Source organism: Apteryx rowi, unplaced genomic scaffold (assembly GCF_003343035.1).
Source record: "Apteryx rowi isolate R43461 unplaced genomic scaffold, aptRow1 scaffold_284, whole genome shotgun sequence".
Classification (NCBI taxonomy): domain Eukaryota; kingdom Metazoa; phylum Chordata; class Aves; order Apterygiformes; family Apterygidae; genus Apteryx; species Apteryx rowi.
The window spans coordinates 3,247-25,527 of record NW_020449241.1 but is presented as its reverse complement, the minus strand read 5'-3'; the positions used below and the strand labels follow the sequence as shown (position 1 = coordinate 25,527).

The 22,281-nt window shown below is 38.6% G+C and overlaps 2 protein-coding genes across 4 annotated transcripts in view; one reads left to right on the top strand and one right to left on the bottom strand.

Annotated features, from left to right (window-relative positions):
• Positions 1–17,824, top strand: part of HOOK1 (hook microtubule tethering protein 1) — a 31,587-nt gene extending 13,763 nt beyond the window's left edge. For 2 of the 3 annotated variants that reach the window (XM_026069029.1, XM_026069032.1), the window contains exons 7-22: positions 120–182; positions 1,249–1,332; positions 4,215–4,381; positions 4,990–5,130; positions 6,397–6,598; positions 7,196–7,306; positions 7,574–7,661; positions 7,747–7,807; positions 8,412–8,552; positions 9,247–9,334; positions 10,086–10,120; positions 10,733–10,815; positions 11,302–11,402; positions 11,765–11,866; positions 12,995–13,063; positions 14,198–17,824. In XM_026069029.1, the coding sequence (XP_025924814.1) occupies positions 120–182; positions 1,249–1,332; positions 4,215–4,381; positions 4,990–5,130; positions 6,397–6,598; positions 7,196–7,306; positions 7,574–7,661; positions 7,747–7,807; positions 8,412–8,552; positions 9,247–9,334; positions 10,086–10,120; positions 10,733–10,815; positions 11,302–11,402; positions 11,765–11,866; positions 12,995–13,063; positions 14,198–14,356 (1,695 nt within the window). In that variant the 3' untranslated portion in view covers positions 14,357–17,824. The remainder of the gene's footprint in view (positions 1–119; positions 183–1,248; positions 1,333–4,214; positions 4,382–4,989; positions 5,131–6,396; positions 6,599–7,195; positions 7,307–7,573; positions 7,662–7,746; positions 7,808–8,411; positions 8,553–9,246; positions 9,335–10,085; positions 10,121–10,732; positions 10,816–11,301; positions 11,403–11,764; positions 11,867–12,994; positions 13,064–14,197) is intronic. The other variant, XM_026069031.1, reaches the window with a different exon arrangement.
• Positions 17,825–20,833: 3,009 nt separating this feature from the next.
• The window catches only part of LOC112967651 (cytochrome P450 2J2), a gene marked incomplete at its 5' end in the record, with an annotated part of 4,621 nt that continues 3,173 nt past the window's right edge, over positions 20,834–22,281 (bottom strand). Inside the window, 2 exon segments of the mRNA XM_026069017.1 lie at positions 20,834–21,565; positions 22,215–22,281. The exon segment at positions 22,215–22,281 is cut by the window's right edge and continues 30 nt beyond it. Coding sequence (XP_025924802.1) covers positions 21,390–21,565; positions 22,215–22,281 — 243 coding nt within the window.

Here is a 22,281-nt window from a genome sequence, read left to right as displayed (position 1 = left end):
TTGATATATAGGAAGAGTGCAAGGACATACTGGAAAATACAGTTGATATTCAATGGACAGTGAATTTACAGAGTATTTAACCTCTAAACTACTCTTTTGCCTGTGGCCTTTTTTTGTAGCTCATGAGCAAGGAAATAATGGGTCCTTCTACAACTGATGCATCAAGTGAAATGGAACAGCAGGTAACTGCCTAAAATTTGTTGTTTTTGTAGTTTGAGCTTGAAAAATAAGTTGATATCTCGCTATCCCTCAGATGAAGAGATGGGCTGCTCTCCAATTAAGAAAAAGCAAACCAAAAAACACGTTTTTGTCTTCCTTCTGTGCAAACTGCTTGCTCTGTATTCCACTCAGAGCTGAGCTGATTCAACCATACTGTTTCACAAAGGGCAGAGTAACATGCTAAACTAGGCAGAAATTATACAATAAACTAATGGTATCTTTCAGTGCTAATCATAATAATATAAAAAGGTATTTGTAAATATAGCTGTCAGTTCATATGTTTTAAAGAAGCTGTGTAATTTTCCTTGATGTTGTAAAACCTGCCAGTGTGTGTATTGCAAGAAGAACTAAGGATACATCAGAGCTCAACCTATATTAGGCTAAAAACTTCAGATTATTTTTCAGTTTATTTTTGAGATCCTAAACACACTTGATAGCTTCATTTCATGTGCGTTGTTCTGGTTATCTTTAAAAGCACCTGCCCGTAAAAGGAGCACCAATATTCCTATTCTGAGATGGAAGACATCTGACTAGCCAGATTAAGCCTGAATTTAGAAAGATCTTAATCAATTTTCTTTCTGTGCTTACAACGAATTTTATTTTGGGGGGGAGGAAGAGGCACGGCCACCATTTAGACCTGGTCCACACACATGAGTCTAGTGGATTTTACTCATGAACATATTGAGCCAATGGACTGGAGGTGTTTAAGGGGCAGGGATTTCGGAACTGTGGCATCACACCTGCTCCTGGTGTTTTTCTATATCATTTTAGCCTAAGTTGTTCTTTTGGGTCGGAGTGTTACTCTGAGTTTCAGTAATTTACTTGTTACCTACATTTTAAACAATTATCACATGTAAGTGAGATGAACAGAGACCCAGATCCAACAATGTTATCTAGGCTTCTAACTCTATGTGAGTGCCTAGCATTCTCCTTAAACAGTTGGCATGGGTAATTGAGATGCTTAGGAAGAAAGAAGTATAAGTGCTTTGGATATGGGCTAGAGTGATTGACTGTCTTTGTTTTCAAAAGCTTAAAAGAGCTTTGGAAGACCTTCAGGAAGCACTAGCAGAAAAAGAAGAGTTGGCACAAAGATGTCAAGAGCTAGATTTACAGGTAAGAACCAACAAACTGCTTATTTCTTAGGTGTGTGGTGGTGTCATTATTCAGAAGCAAAAATTCTGAAGGTCACAGTGAATTTTGCATTTATTTGAAGTTTATGTAAGAATTCTTAGCTATCTTTTTGTGGGGAAAAGCAATAATTCTATACTCCAAAATATGGTTGCTTGAAATGGTGTTCTAATGTAAAGCTGAGGTCCTCTGTCAACTCTTAAGCCAAAGGTTGCTTCGTTGGCTAGCTTTATATTTATCCTTAGTAGCAAGCAGCCAGCAAAACATGGCTTTAAAAATTACCCGTTTCATTTTCAGTCACCACTGCCTTTAGTCCTTTGAACTATATCCTAAAATGCAATTCATGTAATAGACATTAGATTTAACCAAAGGAAAAAACATGCTGTTTTCCATAGGAGTAGAGGAGACTAAAGTTTGAAATTTATCTAGAATGTGCTGACTCTTTTCTTGTGGGCGGAGCTTCAACATGGAGAATATTTTGGGAATTAAAAATAATGAAAACTAGTAGGTCCTTGTTGACATTTGCAAACCACACTTATAATAGGTCTACTTTTCTTTTTAATGAGGAGAGAAGTGTAAAAAGTCTGACTTTACAGAAGGGAGAGAGGACTTCAAGACAAACAGTACATGGTTAAACACAATAAAGTTACTTGCATTTCAATTAAATATATTTTACTAAAAATGTTGTTAGCCCAAAGTCTTATTCCTGTTTTATGATACTACAGTCTGAGAATAGAAAGAGGTTTATGTGAAGAGGCAGTTCATCTTAGATTTAATCCTGTAGGAAGACAACATTTGGATAGCATCCTTTTATAGGAGCTGGTGTTCTGTGCTAGCTCTATGAAAAAATCCAGAGGCCAATTTCTATTTTTCTTACAAATAGAACTGACTGGAAGAGTTGAATATATTTAAAAGGAACTCTTACTGCCAATTGCAGATGCCCAGGAAGTTTTTTAGAGTTGTATTGATACTTCATTTCCCTTTTTCTTGAAGCCGTAGTAAGCCTTGCTAGTCAAAGCAGAGATACAAAATGCTTGTGACTCGAACCCTGCAGGAGAAAATGACTTCTCTTAAAAGTGCACGAGGATTGCTTCTACAGCCAAACTCTGGGATTACAGTTGTGAAACTTGAAAGACCACTGTGTCCATTGTTTAAAAGCTCTCTTTTGTAGAGGTGTTGAGATAAAAATTTACCTGCCTTTGTGCTTCTGTTAGGAGACTTAGTATGTCTCACTGAAGCAGGCCTGGCTTTCTCCTCTCTCCCACAAATTTCTCTTTTGAGATTTCTTTCTTGATTGATGGTAGCTTACGCAAAGCCAGTTGCTCATAACACAGTGTGGTCCAGGTGAAGTCATTAGAGGTATGCAGGGAAAGGTACTCCTGAGTATAACCAGATGGGAGATGATGAGTTAATGATAGCATAGTTCTTTATTAAGAGATATTTTAAAATGCACCTCACAGTATTAATTTGTTTTGACTTTGGGGTCCAGTGATTTACACCTCTTCTGTTATGCCAAAATAATAGAAAAGAAGAGAGAACTATCAGGAAGGAACTAAAACAAAGATGGAAGTTTAACTTTGATTATGTGAAAGTTTTTTTTTTTTTTCTTTTCTTTTTTTTCTTGAAGCCTGAGATGGGTGTTCTTGTAACATTATTCTAAAAACGTGACTGTTGTGTATGTTTAAGGAGTGGCTGAGCCTTGAACAGGAAGTCTTACACTGAATAAGTCTCAGATATGCTCTTTACTTGGGGTGTGTGTATGTGCATATATATAGTAAGTTGACTTTTAAAAAGGAGTGGACCTAGAAAGCCAGCATACAGTGCAGTGGTACAGGAATTACTGGTCTGTTTTCTACATCTGCTTGATTGATAGACTTTTAAATTATGATTGCAAGTAAGCTGTTTCTTAATGTTGCAACATTTAGGTTAAATCTGATGTTTTATTTAATTATCACCATGATATATATATATATTTTTTAATTTATTGAAGCCATAATATTGACTGACACTTCTCATTTAAACTAATTCTTAATAAATTCACTTGTAAGGTCTCAGTCTTCCTTGATATTTTCCAAGAATATAAGAAAGGTAGGTTTTCTTTATGATTTAGGAAAACATAACCCCAAAAAGCGCATTGTCCCTGTTTAAATGCCAGTTAACTAACACATGCTACGTGCTCTTATGTTTGACAGGATGTTAATATTAACACAACAGCTTTCACTAGAAAAACTYTAAAGGTTCTATCCTTTTAATCCTTCCCCATTTTATGGCTGTTAATATACTTACTGTTTTAGTCCAGTGTTGTATTCTCATTTGCTTAGCTGTGAACACTTTCAATATCAAACTTGTTTGATTGTTGCAGCAAATGCATGCTCTCTATGAAGCTGTCTAGGTTTTTTTCTTTTGCGTGTGTGCTTACTAGCTTATGGCGCCTGGAACTGCTTCTCACGCAACCATCCACTGCTGAGCGCACGGCAGTACTGTGTTAGTGTGCTAGCCAGTGCCATCCTGCTTTCTCTCGTTAAGCACAAGCAAGATGGAGAGTACCTTCACACCACTACTTAAAGGTTTTATATGGCGTCCATGGTATTCTTTTTTTAATGAAAATACCAGTTTCTCTCCATATCACATTGTATGCCTTTACCATGGTTTCAGTTTTAAAAATCTGTCTTTTTCAGAAAAATGTTTTCTTTAGTGCTTCATAGCTTTCATACACTAAAGCACCTGTATGCTTAAGTATGCTATGTAAATTACTTTCTAAAGTTTCTCAATCTTTTTCATAAACTAATTTGAGGTATTACAGTCTTGCTTCAGTTCTTTCTGATTGGACAGGTCTTATAATGTTTATGCTGTTTTATCTGTACTAGGTGGCTGCCCTTCAGGATGAAAAAAACAGTTTGATGTCAGAAAATGAGGTTATGAATGACAGGTTAGAGCAATTAGATGACTCTCTTGATGATCCAAATACTATCGTTGCAAAAAAGTATTTTCATGCACAGTTGCAGCTGGAACAACTGCAAGAAGAAAACTTCAGGTATGAAAGAACTTATTTTTCTCTTCCAAAAAGCCCTGATTTGTTATGCCAAATATATTCTAAGAATTTCTGATACTCTTCCAGGATTTTTCATCTCAATTCCCTTGGTACTCTAAAAGCTTTCTACTATTCTCTTACTCCTAACATGTTTTAAGGATAGTCCTAACATTCAAAAAGAAAAATGAACTATTATTTATAATAAAAAAATATTATTTTGTAGTTGTCATATTGTGACCATTTGATATTTTTTAAAAAGGCAATGGAAAGCAGAAAGTAAGTCCAAATTAATTTGTGTGGAAAAATATCACCTGACTGTACTGACTTTTAAAAACATATTAGTAATTCTTTTTCCCCCTAATCCCTATTTAAAAAAAAATCATTTTTCATATGATCCCTTGAAACTGATACGATAAATTTGCAGCAAGCAGTCCATTGTAGTTTAACAAGTAGACAATAAAATGTTGTTCCGTGTATGCAGAACCATTTTCATTTTGTGGTGCCTTCAATCAATAGTGGTTTGTTTTTAATAGCACTAAATGGATCATCATATGAGCAGAATGTGTAATACAAATGAGTTTTTAACAGACTTTCTATTTTTGATCTGGTAGGCTTGAAGCTGCAAAAGATGATTATCGTGTCCATTGTGAAGATCTAGAAAAACAACTGATTGAACTGCAACATAGAAACGATGAACTAACCTCTTTGGCAGAAGAATCTAGAGCCCTGAAGGATGAAATCGATGTTCTTAGGTAACAGATGTAGCTTTTTTCATATTGACAAGATTTAATGATTAAATCCAGGGCTTTGTAAAAATTTTTCTGAGATGTTACTTTTGAGGATAAATCTTACTGAACGAGATCAAAAATAGATGTTGGGAAATGAGCCTTTGACGAAGCACAGATGAAATGCCAGTTTACAGACACAGCCACTACTGTTTGCCTAAAAATAGGAGTTTAGAAATATTCTGTGAAGCAGGATTAATGAATACAGGAACTGCTTCGCTTCACGTGGGCTGGAATCCTTCTGCAAGGATTAAGATTTTGGTGTGGGTATGTATGTGGGTTTTATTAAGAGGACACCTGTGTTGGCAAGAGGCTGTCTTTTCAGATGCAGAAAAATAAATATACAGCTTGAGCTTTGACACAATTTGATACCAGCATTCTAGACTGGATCCTAGGCTAGCTACATGATTATCAAAATGAAGATGAAATCCATAATAACTTTGAGAATTTAACATAAAACTCCAGCTTGTGTAAACTAAACAGAGTACCAGAGAAACACTCAAGATACCCAGAGCAAATCCTATTGCAAAACCAGTCTGCTGTTCATAAGWTATTATAAATAAAACATGGAATAAAAGCAGTTTCAGGTGTCCTCTGTACAGTGGTTCTTTAGTAACATCTAAACAAATCTTAACTACAAAAGACTTTCCTCTGGAATTTTCTTATACTAGCTTCTAGGGATATAAGATGCCAGATATTAAACACAGCTAATTCTCTTCAAAAATCTTCTCTATCAAAATATTTTCCGACCACATGTATTTTTTAATGATCAATTTGTAATCCTTGGTCATATCTGCTAATGATCACTTTCACAGTGTAATTATGTACTAATTATGTATAGCACTGTAATGAGAACATCTGCATGTCTGTCCTTGCCAGGTACCAGTGCTTTGAGATGAATATTTAGCGCCGGATGTTGTGGTGCATTTACATTTCACCCTGCAGAATTCCCTAGAGATATTTGATTTATTAACCCTTGCTGGTATTTCTGGCATATACTGTCAGTCTTGCTCTCACTTAAACCCTTCAGTGATTTCACTTTTAAAAACAATCTTTGCATAATTTTAGTTTACATGATTCTGTAGTTAAAAATAAAGCAGTGGGAATTTAATTCTGCTCTTAGGTACATGCATTCCCTTTGTAAATAGTTTGAATGTATATGAAAGCAGAATCTGACTTTAATCTTGTGAAGAAGCATGCTTTTTCTTCTCTAATTCCTGCCTATCCTTTAAGGACTACTGCAGATAAGGCAAGTAAGCTGGAATCAACTGTTGAAGTGTACCGTAAAAAGCTACAGGATCTGAATGACTTTCGCAGACAAGTGAAATCTTTGCAGGAAACCAACATGATGTATATGCACAATACAGTCAGTTTAGAGGAAGAACTAAAGAAAGCCAATGCAGCACGTGCCCAACTAGAAACGTACAAAAGACAGGTAGGGCTACATCTATACTTAAGATGTTAACTTTTCTCAGATATTTTTCTTTCCTAAATACTGATAATTTAATTATGTTTCACTGAAAAATTGAGCTGCTTAACAGCCATTGGACTTAACCTGCATCTTTGACTGTTTTCTCCTTTTATTGAGCTAGCAAGCTTACCTGTAGTTTCCTTCTCAACTGATTGGTTGTCTGTTGTTTGGAGGGTTTTTCTTTGCTTTTTTTTTTTCTTTTTTTTCTCTCTTTTAATTGAGGTAATTTGTGTGCCTGAGAGAGGGTGTTCAGCTATTATTGAGATGTTTTGCTTGTAATATTCTTAACTTTCTTCAGAAAAATTAATTTTAAACAGTAGAAGTTATATTTATTTCAACTGTAAAGCATTTAACTCCTGCAACAACAAAAAGAAATTCTTGAACTTGTTAAATCATTCAAAAAGACGGTTGCATCTTAATTAACAACAGCAAAAAAGCTTGAGGACCAGTTGTTYGTTTTGGCTGAACTCGGCGGGAGTGAAGGTTTTAACATAGCTTTTAAAGGTAGCATCTTGAAATGTTCATGTGCTGAATGTTGTCTCTGTGTACCTTTATGAAAAGGTCCAGGAGCTTCATAACAAACTGTCTGAAGAATCAAAAAGAGCTGATAAGCTGGCATTTGAAATGAAGCGACTTGAAGAAAAACACGAAGCTTTAATCAAAGAAAAAGAGGTAAGTCTCTTGAATGAGAGTTTACTTGAACACCTAGTAAATAAATAACTTGGATAAATAAGTAACTCAGATGATCTGCAAATTGAATGTGCCTTGAGGAACATATGTCAGAACTAGTGCTACCACGCAAATGAAGTTGTAGTGCTTAACAAAAAAAAATAAAAATAAAAATTTTAGTAAAAGATTCTGTACTCCTGATCAGTGTTGTTTGATCTTATTGTGGTACAATATGATTTTTTTTTTTCTACCTCAAATATATGTTCTTAGAGACTGATCATACAGTGTGATGCTTTAAAAGAGACTAATGAAGAGCTCCGGTGTTCACAGATGCAACAGGATCACTTGAGCCAAACAGGTATTGCTTTATCTGCAGAGGCTTTTTAATCTATGTTACTAGGTATCTAGAAGTTTGTTAAATTAAACTTCCCATGCAATTTCAGATACATCTCATGTTAAAAGTCATGATAATCTTGCTGCTGAAATTCTGCCAGTGGAATATAGGTAAGACAAAAAAGTTGGGTTTGTTTGGGGATTGTGGTGGTGGTGGGGTTTCGTATTAATTGTCCCTATGAAAGTTCTRTATTTTTGGCAATATGAGTCTGTATCCCAGTTCTTTCTTTCCTTCCATGAGAGCTCTCTGTTTCTCTTTTAATTATTTCCCCATGCTACAACTGTGTTGCATTCTCTTATTAAAGACACATCAAACCGCTTTTGGTAAAGCTTGGCTTGCAGGATTCTCCCTAAGGAGCTAAACAATTCTCATCTTGTTGCTGGCAGATGGAATAAATAATACTGAATAACTAAAAGTAACTAAAGGCTAGCTAATACTACTCTGGAAGTCTGGCAGAGTAAAGCATAAACACAATAAAACTTGGGTTTGGAGTGACTTAATTAAAACTTTGTTCATCTCTTCAAAAAAACCATTGTGTTGTTTGAGGGTTGTAAGTTGCCTTTTAATCAAAAATTGAATTTTTCCCCTAACTACAGTTTTAAGGAAAACTTGTTTTGCTCACTTTGGGGGTGGGGGGGAGGGAACAGGAATATTTCCTCTTACTCTAAGTCACTTTTTTCTTAAGTAACAATGACTTTGTTTGTTTTGATTTAGAGAAATGTTTATTCGGCTGCAGCATGAAAACAAGATGCTTCTATTGCAACAGGAAGGATCAGAAAATGAACGTATTACAGAGCTCCAGGAACAGCTGGAGCAAAAGCACCGGACAGTGAATGAACTAGAAACTGAAAAAAGGTGATGGGTGAAACAGCATTTTAAAATCTAGCAAAATGTAATTTCTGGACCTTCAGAGAGGCAGTGTGGCTTGCATCTGCAGTATAGCACTCTGCAGTAAGCCAGTTGTTCTTTTCTTAACCAGCTTAATCATTAGAAACAGGAAAGGGTTACGAAGCATTAAACAAGGAAAATAGCTTAAACCTGTTGTGGTGAAATGTGGTAGCTCTGTGTCTAGTGTGCTGTGAAGAAAGTGTTGTTTAGAGGACCCTCTTCTTAGCTCTTCTAAAGAATCAGTCATTTAACAAATGATTCTTGGTAGGCCAGGAACAGATATCTGCTTGTTAAAAGAATTCTACTTCTAAAACCGCAAACAAATTGTGTTGTCGTAATGCTGGGATGTGGTCTGAATTTCTCTATCGGTTAATGACTGCTGAAAGCAGTCTGTTAGGATTTGAGAATTTTAGGAGTAGTTAAGCTTGCTCAAAACTCAAAATGATTCTAGGTCTTTTTTAAAGAAATGTTTAATAAAGCTTCCAAATACTTGTTCCAGAAATTCAGGTCAAACTGAAAGCTTTTGAAATCAGTTTCTTTGTGGCTTAAGCCCTGCTGGGTAAACCCTCTGAAAAATTATCATCCAGGCGTGAAGAAGAATCTCACTGTGTGTTGTGACCTATTTAGAAGATGGATGATAACTGGCTTTTCTCCCTAAAAGGCTAAATGAAGAGCGTATTGGAGAGTTACAACAGCAGATTGAGGATCTGCAAAAGACATTACAGGAGCAGGGATCCAAGACCGAAGGAGTAAGTGAAAGCTCAGACTACTTGAACTTGAAAACACCCTGCCAGTTTTGTTTAAAATCCTTCAGTATAGCATCAAGCTCTTTGTTTAGATGTGCCTCTCCTTTTTTCAGTGTTTAGTACTGATAACCTCTAAGAAGGCAGGATGCTGTTTTGGTGCCTTATTTTATTAGGCTAAAACCCACTAGTTTTGCAATATTAAGATAAGACATGACAAGCAAAGTTCGTGAACAGTTGAGACTGTTTAGGTGTGTTCTAAAAGCTTTCTCTCCTGCCTGARAACATTTTCCTCGGTTTAGATAATACAGTCTTGGCAGATGTGGCTCAACARTATTCAGAGCAGATGAGTTCAGTCACTGTAATCTGAGGATCCAGGAGACCCCATATCAACTGCATTTCTGTTGAAAAACTCCTGTTATGTGACTCTTTTTTCCCTCCCTCCCCATCCTTAAGTAAATATAACTCTTCTACCTTTTGCTTCCCTTTTTTAAAATCTCTGCCTTTATGACTAAGTGATGCTATAATGAGAAGAATATTGTTAAAGATAAGAATGCTGGAATTGGTATCTGTGTGGTGCAAAAGATATGAATGCAGTTATGGCAATGCATAAAGAAATGCYGTTTTCTTCATACTGAAGATAAATGTGTTTAGTTTAGCTGTTTTAAATATTCTGGGCTCCTGTTTGTAAAAGTGCTTTTAATATTGCATGGTATGAAACACTGAAATATAACTGACTGAACTTTTTCTTTTATAGTCTAGCAACCTGAAGCAGAAATTGGCAGCACATATGTAAGTAAGGCACATGCATCTACAATAACTTACTTATACTAAATAATTCGACATGTTGTAGCACAGAAATTGCCTAAATCTTCATAGCAATGAGTCTCTCTTGCTTTTCCAAGTCACTGTCTTGAGAACCATGCATGTAGTGAGTTAAGTTCAATTTTGCCTACTCTGATCATGATAGTCTTGTAATAGTGGTAGGTTTCAACTGTCTCTTCATTGTCACTGGTATTTTAACTGTTCCGATTCTATATCAGATGGTTATAACCATCACTCTTATGAAACTTGGAACCCATTTCATCTGCTCAAATATTTCCCTCCTTTCAGCAGATGTAGCGCCTACTAAAGAGATGCTAGGGTTTTTTGGTTGTTCATTTTCTTTTGCTTCTAGTCTTATGTAAGCAAGACTCAATTGGGAAGTTGCAAATTATTTTTATAGTTCTTCAGAAATACATGCTAATAATCTTATTTAAACATGAAAGAATTGCAAGATCAAGTGGAGAGGTTTGTTCGTTTCTTTTTAAATAATTTCCTACTGTCAAGTTTAAGCTTTCAGATCTTAGTACTGTGTGGAATTATGTATAAGCTTAATCCCTAGATCAAGTTTTTGATTTACAGGGAAAAGTTGAATGAAGTTCATGATGAGTTAGAGAAGAAAGAGGCTCTTCTTGCAGAACTCCAGCCTGATGTTAATCAGAACTGTAAGTTTCTTCATGAGGCTAAGTTATGTTTCTTCTGAAATGATTTTTGTAGCTGATTACTTGTCTAGATAAGGCTTTCTACTTGAACTTTGCTTTAAAGCTGAAACAGGAAAAAATGAAAAATTGTTAAATTTTAATTGTTAATTTGTTAAATTTAACTTCCCATACAATTTCAGATACATCTCACGTTAAAAGTCATGATAATGGGAGATTGGCAGAGGTGATTGGTGTTTGTGGTGTGTTGTGTTTTTGGGGGGGGGGGTTAGGGTTTTTTTTTTTTTTTTTTTTGGTTGGTTGGCTGGTTTTGATGCGTTTTTTGGGGGGAACTTATGGTACTATTGGAAAAGAAAAAAAGTATGAACTTGTATGGGAAGTTGTATAGGATCTGAAAAGTTGATTGGTGGATAAAATCAAGAAAGCACTGAAGCCTTGAAGTACCTTTTGTATTTTAGTTTTTTATATTTTGTTAATTATTTCTCTAAACAGCCCAGAAAATTGGAGAGCTGGAAGCAGCTTTGCATAAAAAAGATGAAGATATGAAGGCAATGGAAGAAAGATATAAAATGTACCTTGAGAAAGCAAGAAATGTGAGTGGCATGCTTCTGAGCATATACATTCCTCCTTCATAAGTTATTTAAAGAGATGGACTTTTYCTTTCACTCCAAATATAAAAATAGTAGCTGCATGTTGCATTTTAAGGCCAARTTGCTTGGTTCCAGTTGGTTATTAAGTGTATGAGAGAATAGGGTTCAGGCTAAAGTGTGAGAATCAGTAATGATTCTTTTATACCATTCGATGCCTTCTGTCTTGCTGGATAACAGTGTGGTTTTCATCTTGATTGCATGACAAGTGTTCAGCCTGCTTTCATGTTTCCCCTGTGATCGAATGAGATGCAAAGCTACTGAGAATCAAACCTCATTTGTAATGCATTCATTTTTTTCTTCTGCAGGTGATAAAAACGTTAGACCCCAAGCTAAATCCAGCATCAGCAGAAATTATGTTGCTCAGAAAACAGATAACAGAGAAAGATAAAAAAATTGAAGCATTGGAGGTAAAATTTTTTGTGTTTTAATAACTTCTAATATGTTCTGCTATTTCAGATATTAAGCACTCTCAAGTTATTTTTTTCCTGATGATCCAGTATCCTTCAAATACTGCCTTCAGTTAGCAACTGCACAGGCCATCAATCCTAGATATTTTTAGCTTAGCCTAATTCAYATTTTATTCTAGTGTGTCTGTCACTACTGAAAAGTAAACTTTTGTTTTTTCAGTGTACAATTTGAATATTTTAATTTGGATTCTTTCTAAAACCTCTGAAAGGCTGCACGTGAAATACTGTTCAAGACTAATGGTTTTACTACCTTACAGTAACTTGTACAGAACTGCAGGGTCTGACCGTTTTCAGTAATAATGTGACTTTATTTGTATGATGGACTAGGTATTTTGGCAGTGACTTGTTTAGTGTACTAGACCTATGATATCGGAGGCTTCACATACTGGAGTTCTTAAAACCATATTAATTTAAAAACCTGTTAATTCAGTAGTATCTAGCTGTCTATGCTTCCTTGAGGGGGAATCTTGGCATTGGTCCACAGACCAAAAAATTGGGGATTGCTACATTCAGTTTTGTAACAATATTGACAGGACTGATTAGAATAGTTAATTGAGCAAATACAAAATTCCTCAACACAACTTAGTATACTTTAAAGGTCTGACTTTGCAAATGCTGTGGCTTCAAATTTTTGTTTACATGTTTGCAGTATTATTTGGTAGCACACTATGTAATGGTAATGGTAATTCAGCAGTATGACAAGAATATTCAGCCAGTAGGGATGCATTCTTGTCTTTGATTTCTAAGTGAACTAACTACTAAACTACTACATTATTTACAGACTTTCTGATTAAACACCAGACTTTGCAGATGTTTTCTTTCCTCAAAGTACATTTTTAAGTGGTATTGCAACCTCTATGACAAAGTTTATCCTCTTCTTGTGGCAGCCTATAACTTCTGTCACAATCATTTATGGATGTATCTTTATGCTTGTGGCCTTCTAGTTATTTTGCGTATTTAAGTATTTCTGCTGTATATGCTTATTTTACTCTATGGACTGCAATAAGTTTAGGCAGGTTATTCCTGTGTTTTAACTGAGCTTGTCTTCTCTATTCTGTCTCTTTGTAGACTGAATGCAAGCTTGCTAAATTACGTGATTATGAGGAAAAGCTAATTGTAACTGCATGGTATAACAAGGTGAGTCAAAAATTCATTATTGGTGTCTTAGAAAATCAGAACAACACATTTCACTAAACGTGACAGTTCTGCATCTCAGTTTTCTTTTTAGATTCACTATGAACTGGTGCTTAGAGGAAAAATCCAGTAATTTAGCTGTAACTTTGCCAGGAGTATCCAATTTGCAGTGTAGTATAACCTCATGTCTRAAAACACTGTACTAAGGAAAGGAACAAAGCCTGGGACTCCCAATTTAAAATGAGATCACTTTCTTCTACTTGCTAATAAACTGTTCCTGTTATCAAACTTCTGGGTGTTCTGGCTGGAATTTCCAATCCTGTGTGCTCTTCCCAAGTTGAGAGATCTTGGGAAATGTCAGCATCAACACACCTGCAAGCAGGTTAAAGGGAAAATATCTTAATGTAACAACTTTACAAAATAGTTAATTGTCTTTTCTGTTTGTCTTCCTGTGCTGTGGAACACAGACTTAACGCTTGATACAGGCTGTGACTTCTGTGTTAGTAATGTACCATTTGACGTAATAAACTTCCACCTGGATTTAGCAAGTTAAATTCCTGAACATTTCATAGGCATTTGTTAGTGTTGAGGTTCTTGGGCATGAGACAAAGACATGTTACATCTGAAGCAGCAGTCAGGAAGCCTTTGGAACCACAATCTCTTTAGCACAGTATTTGTGAAATGAAGCTAATGCTATCTTCTCATCTTACAATAGTGTTGTAAAGACTGTTAGAACTTTTGGCTTTTGATTGGTTTGAAAAGGACTCAAGAAAGTTGTTCATCTTCATTCAAAGCAAGATTTAAATAAGTTTTCATAAAAGAAGACTGGAATAGGAAATCAAACAGTGCAAGTAAAATGAAATGGTTAATAGCTGCATAGTTAATGAGGAAGCAACTTTACAATAACCTAAACTTAACAGATTGTATAGTGAATGAATCTTGGATTCTTCTGCATTAGTGCATACCTTTTATAGTAATATAAGGCTGTATCAGAAACACAATAAAAGAAACTCTATGTACATATTAAGTAAATATGAGGCTTGCAGATGGAAGATTACTGGGGATTTTGGGGGTTTGTTTTGTTTCCTTTATCTTCTTGGTTTTGCATCTGTGTAAAATTACTTCATTTATTTACAGAGCCTAGCTCTCCAGAAGCTAGGTATGGAAGCTAGACTGGTTGGCAGTAGTGGTGCCTGCAGAGATGGTCCTGGACGCTCCTTCCTAGCGCAGCAACGTCATGTCACCAATACCAGAAGGAATCTCACTGTTAAAGTACCTGGTGCAACATCTGATTAAATCATGAGGAAATCTGGTATGCTAAAGTGTCCTTAAATATTTTGTAGCTTCCACTTTAACTACTTGATGAAAGAGGAGGTTAGAATGGTGAGCAACTGTGAATTCAACACCAGAACCTATAGGGAAGTGATTAATCTGATCAGTGGTATCTAAAAAGTAGCACATAGTTTTCAGAGTAGAAATAGATATCATAACTGCAGTATGTATTTACAAGCACAACTTAAAAGATTTATATTTGCCTTCAGAATATATTGTAAATATAAAAATTGGCACTGTATATTTAAAACTTTATTTAATGTGTTTGGGCTGAAAAGTTGAGTTTTGTAATGCAAAAATGTTATGCAAAAAAGTACTTCAGGAAACTGGCAATATTGGGCATTTTTGCTGGGCTCTTTTAAAAAAAAAAATTTAAAAGATTGGCACCATGTTTCAAAAATGCTATTCTTCAGAATACAAGAGTACAATTTCAGAAGCAAGAAAATGTTTGCATCTATAAAAAAAATAAATAAATTGTAACTTCAGGACTAATCGTATGACAGAAGACAGGCTATATCATCTCAAGTCAGAGGCAAAATTATAAGTTTATATGCACAAAACTTAATTTTTTAATATACACTAAGGAAAAACTTCTTTTAAGATATTGAATTCACTAAGCCAAATAAGCTGTCTTTTTTTCCTGTTTAAGAAAAAAAGCTGTTGTGTTAATTCAAAAACCTGGCTATGTTTTAAAAGCCTGGAGTTTCGTACACTGCTTTTGCTTGTGGAGAGGGAGTAGGTGGGAAGGAACCCCTTCATTTCCAATTTATTTATACAGTCTTGTGCATAAAAAACAAGCTTCCTTGTTTTTAAATACGGTTATTCTGAAGTAACCGTGCTAGGCAAATTAATGAAAGATAGCTTTGCTAATCCTTGGCAGCAAAGATTGTTTGCTGGCAGGGAGAAAAGTGCATAAGCTATTGTAAATCCAGCGTCTGTGTCTGGGAAGATGAAATCGGGATTGGTAGCTGAAACTTGTTTGGGGGGAAGTTTCACTACTTTTCTTATAATTTGTGTCACTTTATTTACAAAATGTCTTATTTTTGTTGTTAACCATATTTAAAAAAAAAAAATTGTTAACATCCACTGTTCTTTACGAACTGTCTAGAGAAATTCATAACACCATTAGTCAACTAAAGTAAAATTGCAGCAGCCCTTAAAATAAGATGAATATGCTTACAGTAAGTATTTGAGGGTGCTGTGCCATCTGTAATCTAGTATGAAAGTCATCTGCATGAATGAAAGCATGTGTCTGTCTCCACAATTAAAGCCATCTTTTGATTTGAGAGCTGGGTTCAGCTTTGCTTTGCAGAATTGGAGTCACTATTTTCAGTATGTTTTGAATAGTGAATTTTGAGTAGTCTTGAATTTTGCATGCCCTTAAGTGAGGCCTATTCTTTAATTTCTTCCTTCCCCAGCATCTTGCATTCTTTGTTGGACGTTGTATATGGTGCAAGTGGAAAAGGGGAATATTCATGTTTAATGCTTAGTAGGTGTTGCTTCTTAATTGTGGTGACGGTTTACAGTATTACACTTAGGCATTCAACTAAGATTTCTTCTCACAAAACTCATGTCTGTACAAGGTATTATTGATAAGCCAGTCACATGCTAGGTGTAGTATGAGCAGTGAATATTCTGAACAAACTGCTGTTGGACAACTTTGTCAGGTTGTGTTCTTTGGGACTCTATGCTGCTTTTGACTACCTCTTGGGTTTTGAAGTCGTCTACTGCTGCAGTGACACTACTGTTTTTGTATTTTTAAGATATGATTGCTTGTTTAGTCTCTTAGTGGTGTGGGAGATGGTGGTGGCAGTGGAACATGAGTAGGTCTCAGCAGGATGCTTGCATTTCTGAAGCCTGGTACTTCAGTATGTTCTAGTGAAATGTGGAACAGAACTGTTACTAACTGTGTTGGATGGGTCTCTTCACCCTCATTCTTCACAGCACAAAAACTTTCATGGACGTGCTTCAAATACTCATCTAGCTAATAGACTCGATACATTTGTCACACCTCTCACAATATTAGAATTGTGTCAGTAGTCATGTCGGGTGCGAAGTAGTAGAAACCTTGGAGCAAATGTCTTTGATGTACACTTCTCAAAACTGCACACCCTGGGACCACAAATGACCAAGGAGCTCCCTATGCTTTAATTGGAGCCTTGTCTTCTGAGTAGAGATGAAATTGGGCCAGCCTTTTTTCTGGGAAGTGTCATCTCTAATAGCCTTATTGGGGATGCCAAAAATAATTCAGGTGTTTGGGTATGAGATGAAATCTTACTACTTCAGGGTTTTTTTGTTTTGTTTTGTTTTTAACTGTTAAAACTTAAGCCTGTGACTATAATTTTATTTAGCATCTCTTTGGGATTTTGAGGACCTCTGAAAGAGAAGCTATTACATAACTGGTTAAACCTGGGTTACCTCTTATGAATGAGGAACTGATCTGTAGAAATAAATATTTGATTATAAGCCATGGTGTTGTTCGCTTCAGCTCCTTTAGGGTGTGCAGAAAGGATGATGAGAATATCATTTTGATGTTAACTTTATTAATGTCAAACAAAAAAAGCTACTAATAGCTTAACTGTGTATGTGTAAGATGTAATGACAGAACAATGTAAATACAGTGGCTTTTTGATTTTTTTTTTTTTAAAGGCACCATGATTGAGCTATGGCTATTACTGAGGCAGTACAAAGAAAGAGGCTCAGATATCACAGTTACGAACAGAGTCAAATTACGAGATGAAATCATTGAATGTTGCTGAATTTAAGCAGCATTATGAATAATTTTGGTCAATTTCTGTAAAACGGGTAATATAGCTCCAAAGAAGTGAAAATAGTTTCTGATGGAGATACCACTTGTTAATTAGTAACTTTTTTTATATGAGATTAAGAATAATCACTATGAAGCAGGACTGTTTTGTGGCAATAATACAAATTTTAGGCTAATAATTAGAGTCTCTTACTCAAGGTGTATCAGGCAGCAGTTTTGAGAAGATTCTTTTGAAACAACTGTATTTTAGTGGATTAAGAAATATTCACTGAAAATAAATATTCACCTAACTGAATTTTTTTTTCTTTATTAAAAAAAAAGTACACAGGTATTCTATTTTCTACAATATACACTTACTTGGAAATAAGTAATATAAGCAATACTGATGTTTTATTTAAGTAGCCATAGATAGTCCAGGAATTAGAAAATGAAAGCAGATATTTAGCAGTTGATAATGTCTGGTAAAGTAACCTTCTCGATGCTTTTTTTCCCTTCCCTCTATTAGTCAAGCTGGAGTTAAGGTTTTCAGTGTATCAGTGTCTACATCTTCTGTTTAAAACAAATGTAAACACTGTGTTGCATAGAACTTGAAAAATTGCACTGATTTTTAAATCTTGGTTTTATTTTACTTTGGAAAGAATCCTTTTATATTCACATAAAGATTTTTAAAATTAACTTACTGGTGTCTTTTATTCCAAGCAATGTATTGAGCGGTCTCTAGCTGGTGCTATCTATACTTCTAGGCAACCTGTGAAGCGCTTGTGCATGTTGCTGTAATTAGAGTCTGAAATGTCTTGTTACAGGATATGTTTCTTGTAACAACAACCGGTCGAAGCTGTGCTGCCCTTCTTCCTCCTTTCAGTTCATTCCTGCTTACACTTCTGCTCTCCTCTAGTGCTGGTTACCTCTACTAAATCTGCTGACATGCATCTGAGGCAAGGGACCCTGTGAAGTGGAAAGACTAAGACCCACTACAAATTAGCTGTCAAATGACTTCTGTAACTGCTTGTTGCTGCTGAACTAAAGCAGGATCTCTGCGTACGCCCCTCAGCCACACCTAGGAGGACACAGAGGAGAGGTGCGCTCCTGAATCCCCCAACTCATTATTATTTGGAAAAGAAAATTGACAGCCCTCTCCCATCTGTTCTGGAGCTTATCTGTGTGCCCAGGTCTTAGTCTACTTGACAGCTTCCTTGTTCCCTGAACCCTGACCTCGACCTAAATGCTACATTGGGAATGAGACCAGGCAGACCTTTCAGCTCTCCCGAAGGAAGATCAGCAGGAGAAAGTGTCACCAGATCCCCTAGTTTCCTTCAGGGGCCCTGCTTCGCACCTGGTTTTATGGCTGGACTTGGCTTCCCCTTTCCCTGAGCCATAATCCTCAGCCCGACACAAGGCCTGAGGCCCTGTCGTGAGAGCAGGAGGCCAAAGTGAGGGACATTTGCTGCATGATCTGGCCCCGGGGCTGCAGCACTGGCGAGTGGGTATGTCTGGTGCCGCCAATGAGGGGAGGAGTGTGTGGAAAAGTGGGATGTAACAGGCTGCTGAAGGAAACTGAGGAATGCAAGAGGCTTCCTGGAGAAAGGTAAGTAACTATTGCCTTGGGCCATTATCCACAAGGAGGAAAAGCAAAGTAGTACCTGAAAGGGGAAGGTTGGAAGTGTCTCTGCTAGGATCTTCTCACTAGTGGCGCTATTCCAGTAAGTGGCCAAATACAGAAGAGCCCTTTTTCCGTATTTCTGAGGCATGACTTGAAAGCATTTTCAGTCACCAAAGATCAAAACCCACAGATGTTCATTTGAGGGCAAAGGGAAGGAAAGAGGGTCTCGTCTGAACAGGAAGCATGAGCCAAGCTGCAGGATGTTTTCAGCCCGTATTGAGGTCAGCATGAGGGGAACTGCTGCAGGGGACAAAACTGGAGTTACCGCTGCCTTCCCGAGTGCAGCCCCTCGACAGAGGAGTGGGCTAGAGAGGATGCACTGTGCCCGGCAGCTTGTTTTCCACAGGCTTCAGCAAGTGAGGCAACCTTCAAATGCAGAACTCCTGCGTGGAGCCGGAGCAAGTGGCCCTGTTTCCTTATCTCTTTACTGTTTAGCTCTGAAGGAGCTACCAGAAAGTGAGCTTTTGGGGGAGAATTACCTAAGCTATACCTGAGCTGAGCAGAGAGGTAGTTGGAAGAGCATTTACAGCCACGAGGTGTAGGCGGACAAATCTCCAGAGGTTTGGCCGAAGATGGGAGCAGAACCACTATCTTAAAAAAATCAAGGAATGCTGGTGCAAGACAGTCTTGTGAAATGTGTGTGGTTTAGGATGTTTTCTTTTTATTGGTTGGTGGTTTCTCCCCCACCCCCAGACTTCAACTAGCTGAACAGAGGCCATGGAGGGAGGGGGAGGAAGCTTTTGAATATAGCAGAAGCCTGGGAAAGAAATCTGAGCCAAGGACTGGAGAAAAAAAAGCAGGTCAGATGACACTTGCAAGTGAGAAGTGCTTAGAGAGTAACATTGCACAACAGCAATTTATCACTGCTCCCCTCGCCCTCTTCCAGGGAATCCTAGACACYGAGCCCCCTTCCAGCCCCTCTGCCTCTCCCAAGGAAGGAAAAGAAAGAACAAAGTCTAGGAAGTTCAACAAACTTCCATGTTTGTGCTGCTAGGAGAGGATGGCTCCTCACCACTGTCCTTACCAGGGAGGGGAGAAAGGAAGCTGAGGAGAGGCTRGAGCCAAGGGCAGGGATTTCTCCTCCTGCTTCTAGCAGGAACTTGGTCAAGTCTCCTGCATTTTATAAATACATTAGTTTGGCTCCTATCACCTGTTTGCACGTTTCCACTTTATGACTGCAAAACCGAGCTGCAGCATCTCTTGCGTGGGAGCATCACGCGCCAGAAATAGCTCCTTCGGCCAAGTTGTCATTTTCCAGCCCACTGTTCCCAAAATAGCCTTGCTGGAAGCCACGGTCTCCCCCTGAGGTTCTTGCTGGCCATCGTCTGGCCTTGCATGGTCCCTGGTGTGCAGCTGAGTCCCTGGCGGGTGCCCCCCAGGGTGTCTGCCATGGGGCAGGGCTGCAGGGGAAGGGCAGAGATATCCCAGCGAGCCCTGCCAGCACTGCAGCTGGCTTGTGCAGGCAGGGAAAAGGGAGGTTAAAAATGCATTTAAAACCCAGCTGGGCATTAACATTGACATGAAAAATGATGCTTTTAATTCCCTCATGAGATGGCTTAATTCTCAGAAGAGACTCCATAAAAATTTGCTTCCTCTGCGAATAGGAGGAGAGAGGAGAAAACAAAAAGGAACTGATTGCTTTCACCTCGCTTCCTCGGGCCGATGCCTGGAAATTTGGAGGTGTGTTTTAGTGGCATTGTGGGGTGCAGCAGCTGCTGCCTGCGCTGCTGGTGGGAGCTCGGGCTTTTCGTGCTGCTTCGGCTCGCTGGGACCCCGCGGTGCAGCGGTTGCTAAGTCAATATATTGCTCGAGTTAACCAGCAATCGACTGAGGCCGGGGCTGGCTCGCTGCATCCCTGCGGCCATGCGGAAACGGCGGCGCTGTTGCCGGCTGCAGGTGTGGTGAGAAACCGCCCTCTTTGGTCTTTGCTTTGAAAAATGCTYTACGGCAAAAGTGTTTCAGTAAGGATTTATTAGAATGCAAAAAACAGAGAGAGACGTTACAGAGTGATTTTTTTTTTTTGTAGATGATTTGTCAAGGGTAACAGAAGCAAAACTGTTGGCAATTACTACCCATGCTCATACTGTAAAACAAGGGCTGGTACCGCTCTTTAACAGTGTGGCTCCACCACCGACGTATTGCCCTCTCTAAAGCATTCCTAATTTGCTTGCCGCTATGAACGACAGCTAGCCAAAGTAAAATTAAGAAAAACCTCAATTCCTCTGCTCATATGCTGTCAAAAAACAAAACAAAACAACCCCCCCCATGTCTCTCAGGCCCRGGCTGGTGGAGGAGGTCCTGGGCAGTCRCCTTTCCTCTCTCCAGATCTTTAATGCACCTCTCTAAGCCCCTGCAGCACTTGRGTCATAGCGGACAGATACAGACCACGAGGTCAGTTTGCAATAGAAATTATTTTGCGATTGATTTAGAAGAAGCAGAAGGCGGAGGCTTTCCCCAGAGCTGCGTGCTCTTTACTGCAGCCCCGCGGAGGAGGAGGAGGAGGGTTTGTTTTTGCACTGGGGACCAGGACGGAGGCGTTTTGCTCCCCAAGAGCAGCGGCAGGACCTCCMCTAGCGCGGCACGGCACGGATGCGGTAGGCCTGGGGTTGTCGCGTGATGCCCAGACTCCAGCGGAAGCTGAGCGCCTCGTCCGGCGGYGGCTGGAAGGTGAACTTCTGCAGCAGGGCCGTGAAGAAGAGGAAGAGCTCSATGCGGGCCAGCTGCTCGCCCAGGCAGGCGCGCTTCCCTGCGGAGAGAGCAGCAGCCGGCGTTGCGGGGAGAGGGGAGAGCTTTCTGCAGGGAAAATCCTCTCCTTTTCCCCCGCTTTGGCCACATTATTGCATTCTAGGATGAGTTTTCCAACCTGAACCGCAGCAGCATGTGTCTTAGCAGCAGATCTTCATCCTCTGGTGCTTGGACAAGCTATACCGACGGGCACTGTCTGACTGTGCCCACGYGAGGCGGGCTGGTTCATTTTGCCTATGCCGCACGCAACTAAACCGCCAAACAAGCAGTGTGATATTCATTCAGGAACCTTTCTGCAAAAGTTTCTGCCTCCATGGCAAAACCCCTGATGACCTAGGCAACGTGGGACCAAGCACACAGGGTGGCCGCCCTTGCCTTGAAGGCGTTTCTAGGGTCTCCTGCACGTTTGTGGGATTTTGTTCCTCCTTATGGCTCTTCCCTGCGTGGGAACGGAGCCAAGACGAGGGGATTTGCTTTGCTCTGCCACAGCCACGTGAGCCGGGCTGGACATTCAGTCTTTCCTGGAGGGCATCCCTGGGACAAGGGATGTTGCGCCTGGCGTGAGCGCTGCCGATTCCCCTCCGTGCTTTGCAGGAGCCTGATCCCAGGGCCTTAGCACTAAAGGACGGAACAAATCCGGCAACCCTTACCTAGAGAAAAGGGTAGAAAAGCCTCTCTCCTCCAGAACTGGCCGTCCTTCAGGAAATGCTCCGGGTT